At 43.8% G+C, this 20,536-nt stretch overlaps 1 protein-coding gene across 2 annotated transcripts in view; it reads right to left on the reverse strand.

Annotated features, from left to right (window-relative positions):
- Window positions 1–20,536, reverse strand: part of MARCHF3 (membrane associated ring-CH-type finger 3) — a 154,486-nt gene that overhangs the window by 12,964 nt on the left and 120,986 nt on the right. For both annotated transcript variants that reach the window (XM_061188112.1, XM_061188111.1), the window contains exon 4: window positions 2,474–2,683. In XM_061188112.1, coding sequence (XP_061044095.1) covers window positions 2,474–2,683 — 210 coding nt within the window. The remainder of the gene's footprint in view (window positions 1–2,473; window positions 2,684–20,536) is intronic.

Consider the following 20,536-nt stretch of genomic DNA (forward strand, 5'->3'; position numbering starts at 1 on the left):
TAGGGCCGCTCAGTACTGCATTTATCTGGGAAGGATTTAGTCTAGATTAGATAACCTGCTGCGGAGCTATGGCCACGCGTTTTTCACACCAAAGGGGAGAAGCGCCCTTCTTTCCCTCCAGCTGCTCGGCATTTTACAGGGAGCTGGGGGGCAGTGCGGGATGTGCAGGAGCACAGCAGTCAGAGGAAGAAAACCCGTCCTCTGCCAGGTGCTCTGATGGATGTTCCCGAAGTTATCCCACCTCATCCTCACAATAGCACATTGGCCCAGGGGTTAGCAGTCGTTTCCCCAAGTTTTTGCATTAGGAGAAGGATGATCAGAAAGGTTAGGGACCTGTTTGAAGTTACACAGCTATCAGGATGCTAAATCTTGGGTTTAAACACAGACCCTTTGGATTCTGAAGGGATGTGCTTTTTACCACGCAGCACTGCCTTTTGCAAGCATTTCTGGAACGACGTATGTTATCAGTCTCCTGAAAGAGCCACTCTGGGGACCTTTCCCTCCCAAATTTTCCTTTCACCTGGGATGAGAGATGAAATAGGATCACATCCATTTTTTCTCTAGTTAATCTCTTTTTTTCTTTCCCTCTTTTGCCCACCCCCCTCTTTTTTTCTTTCTTGTTAGGTAAGTGTGTGCTTTACAAAGCAGATTTTCAAAAAGGCCTTAAGTTGGTTTGAATGCCCAGCATTTAAGTCTATATCTTCATCCGTCCTTCATCTTAGGCACTTGTATAAGAAAAATCAGAGACTAGCAAACCTCTAAACATGGTAAAAACTTACACTTAATTATTTTCCAAAGCGCTTTCCCATGGACACTTTCACTTCAATCTTGTAAGACCAGGGGAAGTTGGCAGGATGGGTATTAATCTCATCCCCACTTTACAGATGAGGACATTGAGGCTCTGCGAAGTGAAATGACTTCCCAAGGTGGTTCAGTAGTTAGACAGTAGTAGACAGACAATTTCTTTCTTTCTTTTCTCTTTTTTTTTTTTTTTAAATTGGCCATGCCACACAGCTTGTGGGATCTTAGTTCCCTGACCAGGGATTGAATGTGGGCCCTCAGGAGTGAAAGCTCTGAGTCCTAACCACTGGACAGCCAGGGTATTCCCTAATTTCTTATTTTTAACCCTCTTCCCATCACCGTGTCCTTGTGGCTTCTGAGTCAGCCTGGTTGCTTGATTCACAATGAATCAGGACACACTTTGGAAGCATAGACATTTAAAGGAGACAGTAATAGTTTTGCTTGGGGGCTTCATTAGGCTGGGAACAGAATGCCTACCTTAACCAGAGGACTCTGAGAAAGCTCCAAGCATCGGAACACTACCTGTTTACCAAGGCTCCTGTCATGCCCCTCTCACTGAGACTGAAATGTGTCCCCCATTTATTGTCTGAAATTCCCCCCCTGAGAGGAGGCAAAGAGCTGGACAAGAGGGAAACGCGATGAGCAGGGGGTTGCGGTTGGTCAGTGTGGCAGGAATGGCAGCTGGTGGCGCAGGACTCGGGAGACAGAGCAAGGGAACAAGTGTGAGCACTAGAAGCTTCTACATGCGACACTGTGCTGCCGGTGTGGGAATGGGACAGTCTAGACAGGAAATACATATTGAATAACAATGGAGTGTGCTCGGATTAGAGATGAGCAGGCACAGGAGAGTCATGCCAGGAAGCAGGGGGCCCGGTTTCTGAAAACCTTCTAGAGGATCGTGACATTCTTCCCTGCAAGTCTCAGAGGGAAGCATCGAGAGACGGCAGATGCTGTGCTTTGTGGGCTCTGCCAACTGGTACCCGAGCAATCACGGGGTTAAAACAATAAAGAACCAGAGAGGGTTAAAGATTTTCCCCTCATATACAGCAGGAACACTTATTGGGAAATGGTTTTTCTTTAGTGGCAGCTTCTCAGCTAGATGAATTAGTGTTTTTATGGGCAGCAGAGTCAATATCCCAACCCAGAATAATCCTCAGACGAAGTGAAGCTCCACGTCCAACAAGGACTTTAGGCCGCGTCAGGACATAAAAAGAAAATAACCAGCAGGAGGATTCATGATCTGTGCAGGCAGCGACAGCAACGGTGGCCAAGTGCATCATTCACCATACATCACAATCCCGGCAAGAGTGAGGAGCATAAACGAGAGAAAGAAAACGCCAGGCCTCCTCACAGATGGAGTGCTTGGCTACGAGAGGAGAGGGATGTCTGGGGTGCATGTCTTTGAGGAACTCTCAGAAGCTGGGGCTTTTTCTTTACTTCATCTCCTCTTCCCAGCAGTGCACATACACGTACACACACACACACACACACACACACACACACACACACATTCACGTGCGGTAGTAGACCGAATCACACACTCTCGCCAGCATTTGAAGGTCTGTCTGCTCCCGGGTGGGGGAGATGAGCTACAGACAAGAGGGAAGGCTGTGCCAGCTGGGGGGCTGCCAGCTCCCGCCAACCTAACTCCCGGGCCCTGGGCCATACTTACTAGTGTCCAAAAGAGGTAAATAGTGAAGAGTGCGACAGTGAGTGCAATTAGTCCGACGGCTTCGAGCCGACTGCTAAAGTGCAGGTGGTCCACGGCGCCCCGTAGGCAGAGCCAGCCCGAGATGGTGGCCAGAGGAGTGATGAACAAGAAGCACACCATGTCTCCAAACAGAGTCCGCTTCTCGTGCTGGGGGCCTGGATTTCTGAGCCACTGCCAAGGGAAGGGAGACAGAGAAAAGCAAGGACAGGGTTAAATGCCAGGGAGGAGTGAAGACACACTACTCTGAGGTTGTCCTTGTCTTCAGCATCTGGAAAAAGGCACTTCTGACCTGTTCTGAGATCACACAGAAGCATTAAGGGCTCATTCCCATGCCCTGTCCCATGAACAGTAGTGATTATGATGTGAGTATAATATGACAATAGTGATTATGATGATAGGAATAATAATAATAATAATAAAAGCATCCTTGCTGTAGATGTCTTGCTGGTTTTGAAAAGAGTTCAATGATGATTATTATGAATCACAGTGACCCTATGTGGAAGGCAGAGAGGACCTTATTTTTGGAAGGTCACTGAGGTGCAGGAGGTACTGTCATGTGCCAGAGCCTTCCTGTGTCTTGACCCTGGGAATGTGTGCAGGAAAGGGTTAACTCAGCAGGCCCAGGTTGCTCAAATCCTGCACGTTCCCAAGAAAGACCTGTTTTATAAGACTGGCTCCTAAGAGAAGAGCTCTGAGTCCTTGTAATAATGTGCCTCATAAGAGCGTTTTTGTATGCCTGAGGCCTTGGGCCACGTGGTGCCAGTGTAAGCAGATAGTTTATGCCAACAGTGTGATTTACGCTGAACACCTATTTTTGTTGTAGGGGCTGGAGTCTGAGTAGCTTGAGGTCTTTTGTGCAGGTGCTGCATGTCTTCTGTGACTGACCCCAATAAATACCCTGGACACTGAGGCTCGGGTGAGCATCCCTGAGAGATAACGCTTTGCATATGTTGTTATAAATTGTTGCTAGAAAAATTAAGCACATCTGTGTGATATTACTTGGCGGGGACATCTGGGAGCTTGTGCCTTGTTTCTCTCGGACGTTGCCCCATGCACTTTCTCCCTTTGCTGGTTTTAATTGGTATCCCTCTGTTGTAATTAACCGTAACTGTGAGTCTAAGAGCTTTGTGGGTCCTTCTAGTCAATCACTGAGCCTGAGGGTGGTCTTGGGGAATGACACTCATCTGACTCCGTGAGTCTTGTAATGCCCCTGCCTTATGTTTTAGGACCCTGAACCTCCTACGTAGGACCATCTCTGACATCTTAATTGTGCTACCATCTTGACTGAACCAACTCCAGAAAGGGTGGGGAAAACGTCAGCTTGTTGAAAGACTAGAGATGAGCATTCCTGCAGGACGGGAAAGAGGGTTGTTGTCCTCCCACTTGGGGAACTGCTAAATGTCTGCTGAGATGTTTTCCATAATCCATTCTAGGAAATGGCATGCTTACCTATTGGTGTCAGCGCATAGTGGTAATGAAGCCAGGTGGCTTTCCTTTGGATTAGCATGGAAATGTGCCCAAGTAATTTGACATTCCCATCTCACTATCCCTTGTAGTAATGACAGAGGCCAAGGAGTCCAGGGAAGGAGTGAGGTCACACACAGATGATAGGGTGAGGTGGGAGAGACACTGGCTGGCTGGCTTCCATCTCATCTCGGGGTCTAGCAGTGCTGTGGGCTGCTGAGCAGATACCCCGAGGGGCCAGCACAGCGTCTCCTACAAAACCACTGGCGGGAGGGAAAGGACCATGACAGGGGAGGCAAGAGTGGATGGAACTGCCTGGAGAGAGGGGGAAGGCCAAGCTCAGGGCAGAGACAAGAGACATACGAGCTGCGAAGAGGGCGAGCAAGTTGAGGCAAGAGCTGTGTAAGGGCCAACAAAGGCCTCAAGGAGTGAGCACAAGAGATGGGAGGTCAAAGGCACAGAAGACAGTTTTCTGGAACGTTCCCTCCCTTGAATGTTTGCCTGAGGCGAATAGTAAATGACCCCGAATGCCTAAATTACCCCTTTCCAGTGACAATCCACTTTAAAAATGGGCTGAGATGCTGAAAGAAGTCACCTCAGCTCAAAAATGGAGCTGAATACATATTAAAACACAGATTATGGGGAGTTGACTGGTCTGTGAATATAAATGCAGTATTATAAAAATTTAATACAATACCAAAATGATCAAGTGCAAACAGTATTAACCCTGCTACGTGTTGTCGTGCTACCTCAGACATCTGGGGAGCTTCAAAGAAATTCAAAGAGCTCTTAGTTATTAAAGTTTTCTTGTCTAAATACTGGCACTATCTCTGTGAAGTGGAGAGTAGAAATGAGGCCTTGTTATCCCAACTTTACAGAGGCTCAGCGAGGGAGAATGACTGCTCCAGGTGATCCTGAGAAGGGTATCAGAATCTCTCCACTCTTATTCAGATGTCCTGTCAGTAAAATATTTGAAAATTGAAATTGCAAGACATTAAGAAGTCCAGATTCTTTAACAACAGTGCCGACCTAGCAGCGGCCCGACCCCCCGTGCTCTCTCCCTCACCCCCTGACAGCTTAGATTTTCCCTGGAAGCAGATCTGGGAGCCTGGCCTACTTTTCTCTGTGTCCCCACTTGTTGGAACATAGTAGGTTCTCAATAACTACGCGACAGATGTGCACAGACAAGCTTACCTCATTGGCTAAGACTCCCCCCAGTTTCTGTTCCTTGGGAATTCTGAGTACGTTTTATTAAAACTAACTTAGCACTTTATGTGGCCCTTGACATTGCTCAATGAAATGACTCAGGAATGCAAGGAGGTAATTGTGGATGACTACTGAGCTCTGTTTGATGTTAAATAAATTGCAAAGACAAACTAGAAATTGCTATTGCTTGTTCTCAGTTTGCTATTTTCTAATTGTTCTTTGATCTTCTATATTCCTGAAAAATTTCCAGGCCACTTTTTATGTCCATGACCACCAGTACCTGGATTCTGCACCTTATTAACACTATACATGTTCTTCTTTGGCTCAGTTTACTCTTTGCATTGTTTGCTGCTGGGTCACACTTAGGTATGAGGTTCTTCAAACAGGTACTGCTATGTTAAAATCTATGACTTCTTCAGGACCCTAAGTATAATTTATCTCCTACACAAATGCAGGCCCCATGAATAAGACCACTGGTAATGTCTGTTGTTGAGGAAAAATTCGCCCTGTGCCATGGTAAGAACCTCTGCCGAAGTATCCAAATAGGCTGATACAGGATATTTATACAAACAGAGTTTATAACAGAGAAAATGGGATTTTGCCTCAAGTTTCCAGCGATAGGGGATTGTCTAACTACAATATGGAATTTACTTAAAACAGACTACTATAAAGTAATCTGAAGTGGTAATGTATATTTTATATTTACTGACATGATATATTGCTGAACAGGAAAAGAATTCTACTAGACAGAATGTAGAGTATGATCCTGTATATGTAGTGATGTATTTACATACACATGGACATTTACATAGATGTAGTGAATTTACATAGACAAAGACCAGAGGGATACTAGCAAAATAGTTGCTACTCTTGGTGGTGGAATCAGAATGGTCTTTAATTTTTTTCCTTTTTGTACGTATATTCTTGTTTTTCTCAAATGAACATGGATTACTTGTGTAAATATATATATATATATATATACATCCAGAGGGAGAGAGGGAGGGAGGGAGAGAGACAGGGAGAGAGGAGGGAGTCAGGGGAGGGAGGTGTCTAGTGCACAGCAAACTATAGCAATAAAATAGACTATTACTGAGCCAAGGCTGGGGCAAGCCACTGCTAGCTATTTGGAGTGTCTTATGCAATGTCTCATTGAGTCTTCACAATAACCCTGTGAGGCAGGTGCTAACATTATCCCCATTTTACAGATGCAAACACTGGGGAGCAGAGTTTAGTAACTCACCTAAGGATAGATTGCAAGTGGGTATTAGAGGTGAGATTGAAACCAGCCTCACTTCTGTTCCTTGCTCTCCATATTTATGTTTTCTTTCTGCACCAAATGGCATTTGCATGTGCGCATGCGTGTGTGTGCGTGTGTGTGCGTGTGTGTGTGTGTGTGTGTGTGTGTATACGCCTGCATATGCACACACTAGATGTTTTGCAGATTTTCAGCTTGGTGGAATACGTTAAGTCCTGCTGTTTTATCGGTACATCAGATAACTGAATGGTTGGCTGGCCAGGATGTTATCATGGTAACTTTATAAAATATTTTTAGGCTGCTGTTCTGTTCTATGTTAATTCTTTTACTAAACCACAATAAGGTCCAATTTCTGGGCGTTTAATCTCAGCTACATTGTCATGCATTTTAGCTTAATTCTTAATAGGCAAAAGGTTGATCTCAATTATTGTTCAATTACATTTCTTGCTTTTCTATGTTTTCTGCCTCTCTTACCAGTTATACTTATTATATAGAGAGTATTATACCTATTCTGTAGTAGCATCTTCATCTCCCACACATTCAGTAAAGAGCCTGCTGAGGCAGAATGGCAGGTTTGTTGGTGTGTCCGTCTTCCCACTGACCTGAGGTGGGCCCTTACCTTTATGTCACTGGCATCTATAGCACATTCAACGTTCACAAGGTTGAATGAATGACAGTAGCTTAAGTTTCCATGTTTACTCAGACCTTATAATACACCAAGCACTATCTTATCTGCTACATGTAGTAACTGATCTACTCTTCAGTAATCTTTGAAAGAGGTACCATCATTATCATCACCATTTTATAGATAGGGAAACTGAGGCTCGGAGAAGTTAAAAAACTTGTAGAAGTTTGGCCTTGGCTTTGATCTATGTGGTCTAGCTCCAAGGACTGTGCTCCTATTATATCATCATTGTCAATAAAAAAAAAGGGGGGGGGGAGAAGAGCGGGTGGAAGAAGGGGGGAGGAGGAGGAAGATTGCACCTTAACTGGTGTTATCAGTGCAAGAAGGAATATTTACTTATCATGGTTCCCCTGGTGCAAAATACCCATTAATTTATCCTGTTGCTTGTGGACAGCTTTTGCAGCTAAAATATCATTCTTGAAGAGTCTTTAGTTTGACCTTAGTCCTCAGCTTGCACTTGGTGGTTAGCTGTATTTTAAGAGCAGAGGTCTGTGATCGAGAATGCTAATTTGCATGGCATCTTTCACTTGGCAGACCCATATGGCTGCCAGGGGATCTGTGGGCAGCCCAGGGCACCTTCCTGCCTTTTGTTCTCTGATTCCATCAAAAACATAAAGCAGACAGAGATTGTGCTACTGAAAGCCCTGGCAGTGAGCTGCCCTTTATTGTGGCGACCTCATTCCAATCACCTGACTTGTTCCCGAACCATGAGATTGATCTACTCTTGGAAATAGGTACAAAAACCAACCAACCAACCAACCAACCAATGAAACAAAACAGAAACCTCCACCGTAATCAGCAGTATAGGGCCTGAGACAGCAGAGGGAATTAAAGCAGCATTCCATTGCCAGAGACACAGCATCATTCACTGGCTGTAAATGTACATCCAAGGTGAGCCAGGCACTAGTGGTTACTTTCAAGGTGGGTTAACTGTGGGTTCAGTTCTAATTACAGTGTCAATTTGTTAAATCCCTTACGCGTGGGTAGGGGTGAGAGGGTGCAGTGCTACAGGACATTAGATCCTGCCTCCCAGACTCTAAGTTAATCGGCTTAAATCTCCAAGGCAGACAGGACATCGGGCAGGTCAGTTTGTACTGGAACCAGATTATACTCTGGTGGCTAATAGCTCTGATCGATTACAACATTCCACATGAATCTCCTTAATGAGAAACCATCAGGAGAATGAAAGAAACTGATAGAAGGGATAAAAGTGATAGAACCATAACAAATTTATGGAGTAGAAAAAAAAAGAAAAAAAAAAAGGCAAGATCTCAGAATGTTTACTCAGAATGTTTATCTGCCTGAGCGTCTCCTGTTAATCTGACACTTGGCAGAGTTATTTACCAAGCGCTTGCCTTTCTTGGGACAGGGCTTATTCTTGAAGTCCAACACAGCCTGCACTGAGCTGTCTTGCTTTCCTGGAGAGCCGCAATGTGAAAGGGGCAGTGTGATGATCAGAAGACATGTGACAGGTCCTCTGCAGGATTTAAAACTGAAGATGAAACCTGAAAATCATGCATTTCAGTTAACTTGAAACAGCAGAGAACAAAACCAACCAAACTCCTGCCAGTGTTTTAAATCCCCCCAACTCCGCAGTCTGTCAGTGAATTTCCAGGACAGCTGAAGCTGCTCAGAAGGAGATTCTGATTCCGGGGGAGCTAAGGAGATGCTCGCTCCAGACATCCATCAACCCCGACTGGAAACAACGCACTTCAAATGAAAACTTCACAGATGATTTGCTCATGACCCTAAATGCCAATCTCCAGCCTCGGCCTCTTTCCAAAGCTCCAGATGTGCATATGCAGCAGCCCACTCAACAGCTCCACTTACATGACTAATAGACAACTCAAACTTAATCTGTCCACGACCAAACTCTTGATTTAGCACGGACCTCACGACCTTTCTTTTCCGCAACCCGTATCAGTAAATGACACCACCAACCACCCAGTCACTCTGTCATCCTGTTTCCTTTCTGTGTCTTATCCTGCACATCCAGCCCTTCTGTAAGTCTGGTCGGCACTCTTTCGACCTACATCTGGAATCTGTGCACCTCTCTCCATGTCCACTGCTGCCATCCTGGGGCTACCATCACCTCCTACTTGGGAGGCAACAGCCTCCCTGCTTCCACTCTGGTCACCTCCTAGTCCAGCTCCAAAACAGCAGTCACAGTGACCTTGTAAATATATAAATCAGATCATGTTGCTCCTTCGCTTAAAATTCTCCAGTGGTTAGAATATAGTTCAAACTGTTTACCTGGGACTACAAGAAAACCTGACCTCACCTCTGCCTTCCTCTGTGTCTCTCCTACTACCTCTCCCCCTTCATTTTCAACTTTACACGTGGCCGTTCTCACATGGGGAACGGGCTCTGCCCATATTCTTGCACGGTTGGCTCCTTCTCCTCATTGAGGTCTCAGCTCCAATGGCACCTTCTTATTGAAAATGCTCTCTGCACCTGTGGGCACTACCTGGCTACATTTCCTTTTTTTTTCTTTTTACCTGGCTATGTTTTCTATAGAGCGCATGACACTCTCTGAAATGATGCTGCTTTTCTATTTGCCTGATTGCTTGTTTATTTTTTGCTCCCCACTTCAGTGAGAGCTCCATGATGGCAGAACTTCATTTTTTGTTCATTCTTGGATGCCTCAATCCAAGAACAGTGCTGGAACATTGTAGATGCTTCACGAAAATGAATGAATAAACATCTGAGATGCCAGTAGCCCTGACCAGAAATGATCTTACAATATTAGTTAGACTAATCAAATCAATTGGTGAGGAGAAACTTTGTTGGCAGGTAAACATTAAGTCCTGAAGTTCACTGCTTTTAGCCCTCTAGGTTAGAGATAGCATTCCTTATGTATCACTCCTTTTAGGTTCCCAAGAGAAATATCTACATAGTATTTTTTTAAAAATTAAAAAAAAAAATTTGTTTATTTTATTTATTTATTTTTGGCTGTGTTGGGTCTTCATTGCTGTGCGCGGGCTTTCTCTAGTTGCAGCGAGCAGGGGCTACTCTTCGATGTGGTGCGCGGGCTTCTCATTGCGGTGTCTTCTCTTGTTGCGGAGCACGGGCTATAGGCGCGTGGGCTTCAGTAGTTGTCGCTCGTGGGCTCTAGAGCGCAGGCTCAGTAGTTGTGGTGCACGGGCTTAGTTGCTCCATGGCATGTGGGATCTTCCCGGACCAGGGCTCGAACCCATGTCCCCTGCGTTGGCAGGTGGATTCTTAACCACTGCGCCACCGGGAAAGCCCCTACATAGTGTTTTGTTGCTACAAGGTGAAAAACCTGTAGTTTCTGTTCAAGCTTTTTTTTCCTAAGATGTAAATAACCGTGGAATACCATCTATTTTTCCATAGGTCATGAAATAGCATGGGAAATCCAGTAAATTATTCAAGGTTCTTTGTACTGTTTTCGTCACAATTACTACCTTTTTTTCTTCTAGAAAAAAACTACCTTGAAATATATGAGAAAAAGACAATACCAAGTGTCCACTTAAAAATTATACAACTTGGGACTTCCCTGGTGGTGCAGTGGTTAAGAATCCGCCTGCCAACGCAGGGGACGTGGGTTCGAGCCCTGGTCCAGGAAGATCCCACATGCCACGGAGCAACTAAGCCCGTGTGCCACAACTACTGAGCCTGTGCTCTAGAGCCTGCGAGTCACAACTACTGAGCCTGCAAGCCACAACTACCAAAGCACACACGCCCTAGGGCCCGTGCTCCGCAACAAGAGAGGCCACCGCAATGAGAGGCCTGTGCACCACAACGAAGAGTAGCCCCTGCTCGCTGCAACTAGAGAAAGCCCGCACGCAGCAACGAAGACCCAATGCAGCCAAAAATAAATAAATAAATAAATTAAAAAAATATATACAACTCGAGTTCAACCAAAAATATGTACTGAGTGCCTATTATGTGCCAGATATTTTTACTGAATTTAATAACACCAGGTGGTGGTGTTATTCCCATTTTGAATTAGGGTATTAAGCCTCAGTGAGGTTACGTGACTTGTTCAAGGTTACATGGTGGAGGAGCCAGTATTTGAAATCTGCAGCCTACTGTTCTTTCACATCTTCCCTTCAGCTTGCTTTTGTGCTACATAAAACCTTGATCCTAATTTTTGTTTGCTCTCACAATGGATAAGGTTGGAGAAGTAGCACTGAGCAGAGATAAAACACATGCTTGGAAGCAGGAGACGGGACACTGCTTCCAGGTGCCCCCTCTTGGTTCCCCCTTATGCTGTGTGACCTTTATCAAGTTCTGTCACCTCTCTGGGGGGAGTGAAAAATGGGGGGGGTCTCCCTCAAAGGAGTGGGAAGGTGCAGCTTTGAGGGGAGTGGTGAAAGCCCCTCTCAAGTTGTCTTAACTTCCCACTTTTGTTCAAAACATCAGGTTCAACTGTAGAGTGGATATGTCATCTTTCGGCCCTGCTCTCTTCTGAGCTCCAGGCTTGTGGATCCTGCTGCGTACTAGATCTCTCTCCATTTGTGTAATAAACATCTCACACTTCACCAGGTCCACAATGCCACACTGGATTCACCGCCACCACCCTCTAACTCTCCCACAAACCAATTCCGCTCCCAGGTGGTTCCACACCAGTACATGGCAACACCAACACCCAAAGGCTCTTGTAAGCAACCTCCGTGCTGTCCGTATCTCCCTTTCCTCATTCCCCGCCCCCTCTACCCAATCCATCAGCAGGTCCTGGCAGTTCTTCTGGAACACATCTTGAACACGTTCACATCTCACTCTCTAGGGCCACTACTCTTTTCCAAGCCACCCTTGTCTTTCACCTGAACCATGTAATAGTAGCCCCACTCTTCTACTCCTGTTATCCTAGAATCCAGGTTCTATATATAAAGCAGCAATATCACACCACTTCTCTTGCTTAGATTTCCCCAGCGGCTCCCCATAGCGCTTAGTCTAACGCCTTGCCGTGGCCCACGAAACCTGCGTGATGTAGCCCCGCTGTTTGTACCCAGGGCTCCACAGACCCCAAGGGGTCCAAGGGGAGGATTCACGGGATCTGTGATTTTACAATGGGGGGAAAAAATCACACCTTTATTTTCACAGCCTCTAATTGAAGTTTAGTATTTCATTGAGTAATGCAGAAAATCTTAGTGGTATGAGCAGTACCTGTGACTTTGTCACCTAGAGAAACCACAGACATTTCATATCACATTACAACTGTTTCAGACAAATTGTACTTCATAGTTAGTTATTAGATCTGCTACAAAATGTGTTAAAGCAGCACTTATATTTTATGTCACAGCTTTGTCTTTTAAATATTTTGATAGCTGTATTATAATGTAATTGGTCTTCTTTGCATTCCTATGTATTTTTGTCTTATGTAATGAAAAACACGATTATGAGAAGAGATCCATCCGTAGGCTTCAACAGACTGCCAAGGAGTCCACGACAGAGAAGTTGAAGCACCTTCAAATCTAGCTCCTTTGACCCCTCAAACAGTGCTCCTTTGCAGTGTTTTTTCCTGTTTCAGAAATACCGAACTGGCCTGGCTCAGAGCCTTTGCAGTGGCTGTTGCTTCTGCCTGCTACTCTTCCCAGATCTGGTTCCTTCTCATGGGTCATGGGTTCACATGTCACCTCATCAGAGAGGCCTTCACAAACCCCTACCTTCTCTCTCTCCAGTCATCCTTTACCACAAGAGCTTGTTTCTTCCTTTATAACTTGTATCACCATCACAGATAATCTTTTTATTTATTTACTTGCTTATTCTGTCTTTCTTCCCAGCAGGTAAACTCTATTAGTACACAGCGTTCTTCTGGCCTATTCACAGTTATATCCCCATTTCCTAAAATATTTAGTTTGTGCTTGATAAATACTAGCCGAAGAAATACACAAATCCTTCTTAACCTGGGGATCGCTTTGAGTAGAAATCAGATGGGTTTAACTGAAGTGTACACACATATATATAAAATCACTTCCCCGACTCTTCTGATCAAATCCAGTAAAGTAATTCCTGTCACAGACACATGCTTGGCAGTTGCTCTGGGCCTTCACAGCTGTGATTTGGCTGAAGTGTACATCATATTCAAGGACACCCTAGAGATCTGTGACGCTCCCTGGAGTCCTCAGGCCGGTAAGCCAATTAATGGGCTATAATGCTCCATAAATATTATATCTGTGTCTGGAACATTATAATTTGACTTCAGCGTTATTTAAACAAATGCTACACACACTCACACCAATGGTTTGAAATTTTCCAACGATAAGATTAGCAGCATAGCAGGATTAGATGGCAAAATAATTTTATATATTCACTTGCAATTTCAGATATAAGTAAAATGCGAATCATGTGGCTCTAATTAGTTTAGATCATCACTGTGTGATCACAGCCGAATGGAGATTGCTCATCCAAAATATGAGAAGCGGGACTTCCCTGGCGGTCCAGCGGTTAAGACTTCACCTTCCAATGCAGGGGGTGCGGGTTCCATCTCTGGTCGGGAAGCTAAGATCCCACATGCCTCGCGGCCAAAAAACCAAAACATAAAACAGAAGCAGTATTGTAACAAATTCAATAAAGACTTTAAAAATGGTCCACATCAAAAAAATCTTAAAAAAACAAAAACAAAAACAAAATATGAGAAGGCACTGCAGAATTATGTGGCATATGTGATCCATGTAAAGCCGGAAACATAAGAAGATGAGATAAACAACCAAGAGAGGATGAAGAGAAAGAAAACAGAAATTTGCAGAAGAAATTAATCAATAAAACGCATAGTGCCAACAATAAAAATGATTACTCTGGGAGCCAATGGAATCACACCGTGTAGTCTACTATAAACAGGACACATACAGCAGCTCCCAGTTCCTGGAGCTCTGCTTCCTTTTGGCTCTTATGGGGACCCTGGCCCTCCAGCTGGTAAAGCTGCTGGCATCTAACACCCTTTCTGCTGGTCTGTGGTTGGAGCCCAGGTTTCTGGAGCTTCGAATAATTACTTCCAGCAGAAAGACAGGATCATGGGGTAAAAGGTGCCAGGACAGGGTACCAAGTAAGAACCCCAGTTGGAACACTGTACAGAAGATGAGAATATGATGAATAACATGAATAAGGATAATACATCCCTATTTTAAGAATTGGGGATATTTAAAGGAATAGAGAGGGAGAAATCAAATTCACAACCAGGTCCTCAAAATGGGACCACATTAAAAAATCTGTGTCCCTCAGATGTAGTGAGAATGTGAGTATGAAAGCTATCCAAGCAGAGTGTGGTGGAGGGATTTCAATGAAATATGATGCACGCGTAAAATACAGGATAGAAGAGACATTCTCACCAGGGCCATATATTCCCAAAGTCAGCAAGGATGGGAATACTGTGAAAAGAGGAACTTTCTGCTAGATGGACGACTGTGAGAACAGAGGAACTTTTACGTTCACAGTGCTTACAGGCCAATGTTTTGCTGCCAAAAAGTTCCCCAAATATTTAGGGCCTGTCTGACCTTGTTGATGTTAGACACATCTTAGCAACGAATGGATCTGGAATCTCTCAAGGCTCCACCGGAGGCAATGGCTTAAGTTCATGAGTTGCAGTATTTGGCGGAACCTCTTTATTTTTGTTCGACACTCCTGCCCTCAAATTTCAAGGGGAGCCCACCAGCATTCCTGTAATTTGGATCGTGCTACGAACGTCATGCTCACGTTATCTAAGTTGTTCATGATTTGTAAGATTTCAGACATGCCCTTCCTTAGCCTCCTCACATCCAGGTGAAAGAGTCTCCCCCTCTCTGTTCAGGCTCCCCCAGCCACCTGTTTTTTGTTTTTATAATTTTAGCAGTTTCTTTTTTTTAAATTTAATTAATTAATTTATTTTATTTTTGGCTGTGTTGGGTCTTCGTTTCTGTGCGAGGGCATTCTCTAGTTGCGGCAAGTGGGGGCCACTCTTCATCGCAGTGCGCGGGTCTTTCACTATCGCGGCCTCTCTTGTTGCAGAGCACAGGCTCCAGAAGCGCAGGCTCAGTAGTTGTGGCTCACGGGCCTAGTTGCTCCGTGGCATGTGGGATCTTCCCAGACCAGGGCTTGAACCCATGTCCCCTGCATTGGCAGGCAGATTCTCAACCACTGCGCCACCAGGGAAGCCCCCAGCCACCTGTTTTTACTGCTCCCCTGGACTCTTCAGATACCCTCCATTAGGTATGGGGCCCGGAATATCAGACCACCAGGTAAAAATACGCTGCGGTGTCACGTGAGGGGAGGGTGATGGTTTCCATTTTGCTGGCATTACTTCTTTTGATTATGTTCAATGTTTGTAGACCATTTTGCTACAAATCTCCCAGAGCTGCCTTCAGGGAAGGCATTCTTAATGGGTAGAGGCAACGGCTCCATGACAGGGGTCATGATGTCAGGGACTGGCATTTACAGACAGGCAAGCAGGAGACTGGCTGGATGAACACGGGTGCTGCTTGTGGGAAAGCTCGACTTCAATCGGGAGACACACATGCATTTTTAGCTTGAGCGATCCTGAGACATGTGCCCTCATGGCAGAACCAAGCCAACCATGGAAGAACCCAAGTTAATAACTAGCCCAGTCCTGTATATGTGCAGAACTGAATCAGCAGCCCTCCCATCAAGACTAGCAAGTCATATCCGCTGTTGTGGCACCCCAGAATTATAATGTGGCCTCCTCACAGAAGAAGGAATTTACAGTGAAGGGTTGATAAGTTTCCCTTACTTTTCATGGTTAAAACATTTTAAGGGTGCAAGAGACACTTTTGGAAAATCTACATGTTCCCTTGCAGCTTATATAACTATCCTTCTAGGTCAGGGGTCTTTGACCCTGGGCATAGGGCTTCAGAAAACCTTTGTGACTTTATTTGAACACTGGGTGTCTGTGCATTTCAGGGGAGAGAGTTCAAGCTTTGATCTGATTCTCAAACATATCTGCGGAGAAGAAGCACTGTTCCAGAGTATCTTCCTAAACTGTCTTAAGACACTCTTTGGTCTAATCCAACTCTCTGAGCTTTGATGAATATAAGAATATGGGCAGTAGGATTTGACTGCCTTCTGAGAATCCATAATCTCTCCTTAGACCCTGGTTTAAGAAAAAAATCAACCTAGGGCACAAACTATAATATTTAAAAAATTAATTGTGCAGTAGTAGGGCAGCAGAATCATGAAAGCAGCCAAATTAAATTAAAGGGCTTAAAGAATAAAAGGACTTTTACTGGACAAAGATGGCAAAACTTCAGACCACATAAAAAGATCAATGCACAGATGATTTCCACACAATAAAAGAGTAAAAAAAGCAAACAGGGTTTCATCACATAAATTGTGATAGGGAAAAGACAAAACTTTAAAAGGGAAATAAACCATCCACACCTCTGTGCTAGTTTCCTCCTTTCTAAAATGGAGAAGGTTGTACATACAAATAGTAGAACACGAAAGTGCCTAGAACAGTGGCACAGGGTAAGGACTCAGTAAATGGTAGTATATTAAGGTAAATAGGATGTTGAGAAGGAGTCAAATAAAAATGATAGCAAGGAAGGTTAAGATACGTTTTCTATAAAATCTGACACTGAACCTTGCAAACCTTATGCTATGTGAAGGAAACTAGTCACAAAGGACCACACACTGCAGGGTTCCATTTATAGGAAATGTCCAGAATAGGCAAATCATAGAGATATAAAATAGATTCTTGGTTGCATTGGGCTGGGGGGAGGGGGCAGGGGCAGGGACCTGAGGACTGGAAAGTGAAGGCTGAAGTGTGTGAGGTTTCTTTTTAGGGTGATGAAAAAGTTCTAAAATTGACTGTGGTCTCCTCCTCCCGGGGCTCATCTCATCTTGAAGTCGCTGGTATATATTGTCACTTCTAAGTAGGGGAATTCTTTTTTCAATTTTATTTTTGTAATACTTCTCTTTTTCCCACACATTTTAAAAATTGAATTATAGAGACTTCCCTGGTGGCGCACTGGTTAAGAAGCCTCCTGCCAAGGCAGGGGCCGCGGGTTCCAGCCCTGGCCCGGGAGGATCCCACGTGCCGTGGAGCAGCTAGGCCTGTGCGCCGCAGCTGCTGGGCCAGCGTGCCTGGAGCCCGTGCTCCGCAGCGGGAGAGGCCACCGCGGTGAGACGCCCGCGCACCGCGGCGAGGAGTGGCCCCCGCTTGCCGCAACTAGAGAGGGCCCGCGCAGCGGCGAAGACCCAACGCAGCCATAAAAAATAAATAAAAAATTGGATTGTAGGTGATTTACAATGTTTCAGGTGTACAGCAAAGTGATTCAGTTATACATATATATGTGTGTGTGTATATATATATATATATATATATACACACATATATGTATATCTATATTCTTTTTCAGATTCTTTTCCATTATCAGTTATTACAAGATATTGAATACAGTTCCCTGTGCTACACAGGCGGTCCTCGTTGTTTATCTATTTTATCTGTAATAGTATGTATCTGTTAATCCCAAATATAGTAGTGTGTATAAATTAATCTCAGACTCCTAATTTCTCTCTCCCCCCGTTTACCCTTTGGTAACCCTAAGTTTGTTTTCTCTGTCTGTGAGTCTGCTTCTGTTTTGTAAATAAGTTCATTTGTATCATTTTTTAAGATTTCACATATAAGTGATATCATATGATATTTGTCTTTGACTTACTTAGTATGATAATCTCTAGGTCTAGAGTAAGACAACTCCTAAAATTTTTTTAGCATGTATAAAAAGTACACAAATCATAAATAAGCTGGTTGATGGATTCTCCCAAAGTTTAAAACCCATGGAACATACAGATCAAGAAATAGAATATTCCTAGAGTTACAGAACCCTCCTCCCCCTCCCATGCCCCCTTCCAAGGGAAATCACTATCCTGATTTTTAATATCCTAGATTAGTTTCACCTCCTTTTGAACAAGAACTTTGCCTGTTTTTGAGTCACCAGTGCATACACTTTAGTGTCTGGCTCGTTTTGCTTAACATTATATCTGTGAGATTCATCTATGCTATTGCTGTAGTTGTAGTTCATTTATTCTCACTGCGTATAGCATAATTTATTTGTCCATTCTACTGTCATTTCTGTGCCAAGCCATCCTGGGGCCTGAGGAAAAATCAGTAATACTGATCCTGCTTTTATTTAAAAATTTGGTATTTTGTTCATCATGGAGTTTTTGCATTACTTTTGATTGAAAAAAGCCATTGCATTAAAATATTATTTATCTTGAGTATTAGATTTTTGGGCACCATTTAAATTTTGCTCCTGAGTGCTTCACTTACGTCACTCTGGTTCCAGCCCTGTCTGCTAGAGATGGACACATGAATTTTATAGTTTTTGGCAAGTATAGGTAGTGTTGCTCTGAACATTGCTGTACATGTTTCATGGTGAACATAGGTATGCATTTCTGTAAGTATATACCTAGGAGTGAAATTTCTGTAGACAAATTAAAAAAATTTTTTTTATTAAAAAAAAAAATTGACTGTGGTGATGGTTACTGAACTCTGTGAATACACTGAATGTCACTGAATTGTATGCTTCAAATCCGTGAACTATGTGGTAAATGAATTGTATCTGAATAAACCGTGTTTTAAAAATCTGAGGCCGAAAAACAGCCTTGGTAAAAGTGACTTGAAGTGTCTTGTAGATTTCCCTACAGACCCCCCCCGCCCCACCTCTTGCATGAACCCTGTTTTGTAGATATTTCTTTCCGCCTTGCCATAGCTTCATCCAACAGGGTCATTCTTCAGACATATGCATCTGTCAGGTACATCTTACAAGCAGCCGAAAATGTGTATATTTTGATGAACGAATGATTTCTGGGTTTCAACATTAAACTCATAGCTTTTAAGCAGATGAGCCAGTGTTCAGCAAAATATTAGAGCCTTTTTATTACTTTCGTCTCTCAGGCCTTGTCTCCCATCATCTGCCAGCTTTAATGCAAAGATCTAGCCTTTGGAAGTAAGAAAAGTGTTAGGAGGGGCTGCATAATTTTCTAGGATGGTGAATGTTTTCTCTTCATCTGCCGATTTCTGCTTTTATTGATTCTACACAGATATGTCCTTAATGCCTATAAACTCTATTTTACAACTTTCCTGCTATTCCTACCTGCCAGCAGCATTTCACGTATACTACCCTAGCCATTTTCCCTCAGAGCCCTAGAAGATTTTGAACTTCACCATTTATGCCAACTTTCTGTCTCTAATAGGATCGCTGGAGGTGAAGTGATGATAAAATAATGAGTAGAAAATATTTCATTTTCTTCTTTTAATCTGACCTCAGTCTTCACAAACAGATGTTTTACACATTTTAATAGGTGGCACACCGAAGAATTAAGCCTGCTTTTCAGTATTCTAAACTAAAAGCTTCAAAAGACTTTTTTTTTCTCTTTCATGTTAGACACACACAAACATAACTTTGCTCTCATGTATCCATCACAGCATAAACCTATCCCTCTAGCTCTGTAATAATGGATGGCAAAGAAAGTTTTATCCCAGACGATCTCACGGGGTCCCTGTCTCTTCACGAATGAAGTCAGGCAGCCATAAGGCACCGCACAGGAATGTAAGTTTCGTGAACAATATGGAGGAGGAAAGCAAAGCGACAAGACCTGACAGGGTCTTTCTTATCTTTCCCCAAACCTGCGGCACCTGTCAAGAAAGGGAAGCGAAGGACCGAGGCAATTACATACATAATTCAAGAGAAAAACCAGGGTTCTCCTTCATGAGCTGCAGAACCAGTGTCACCAATCCCAGTTATGTAGATGACAGTCTTTAAAGAAATTTACCTCGTGCGTGTGTACAACCATATTATGAGCGATTAACCTTCACAACCTGTTCCTGAAAGGAGGGAAAAGGCTCAAACATTTTGAGTTCACCAGGCTTTCTAATAACATCTCTCCCTTAGGAGAGATCTCAGAAGAAATGGGTGAAATAATGACTCTCGGAAATGAAGACGCAAGTGCAGAGAAAGAGTAACTAGATGAAAAGGGAAAAAGACAGGGTGTGTAAAGTCCCTTGGAAATGAAGAATGAGTTTTCTGGCTTCTAACAGGGTGGTGTACCTAAGAGCTTTGTTTCCCCGAGACCAGGGTATCAGAAGCACAGAGAAGAGCTGCCATCCCACTGTCCCAGCACACAGTCTGGCACAGCTCGTGGTGGTTGTGTTGTTTTAATGCACTTCATTTTTTAGAAGTAGTTTTAGATTCACAGCAAAATTGAGTGGAAAGTACAGAGAGGCCCAATATACCCAGTGCCTCCCCACATGTACAGCCTCCCCCATTATCAACATCCTCCCCCCAAGACTGGTACGTTTGTTACAATCGATGGCCCTAGATTGACACGTCATCATCACCCCAAGTCCACAGTTTACACTAGGGTTCACTCCCGGTGTACATTCTATGGGTTTGGACACATGTATAACGACAGGCAGCCACCATTGTGGTGGTGTACACTGCCCTAAAAATTCTTGCTG

Source organism: Eubalaena glacialis, chromosome 4 (genome assembly GCF_028564815.1).
Source record: "Eubalaena glacialis isolate mEubGla1 chromosome 4, mEubGla1.1.hap2.+ XY, whole genome shotgun sequence".
Classification (NCBI taxonomy): Eukaryota; Metazoa; Chordata; class Mammalia; order Artiodactyla; family Balaenidae; genus Eubalaena; species Eubalaena glacialis.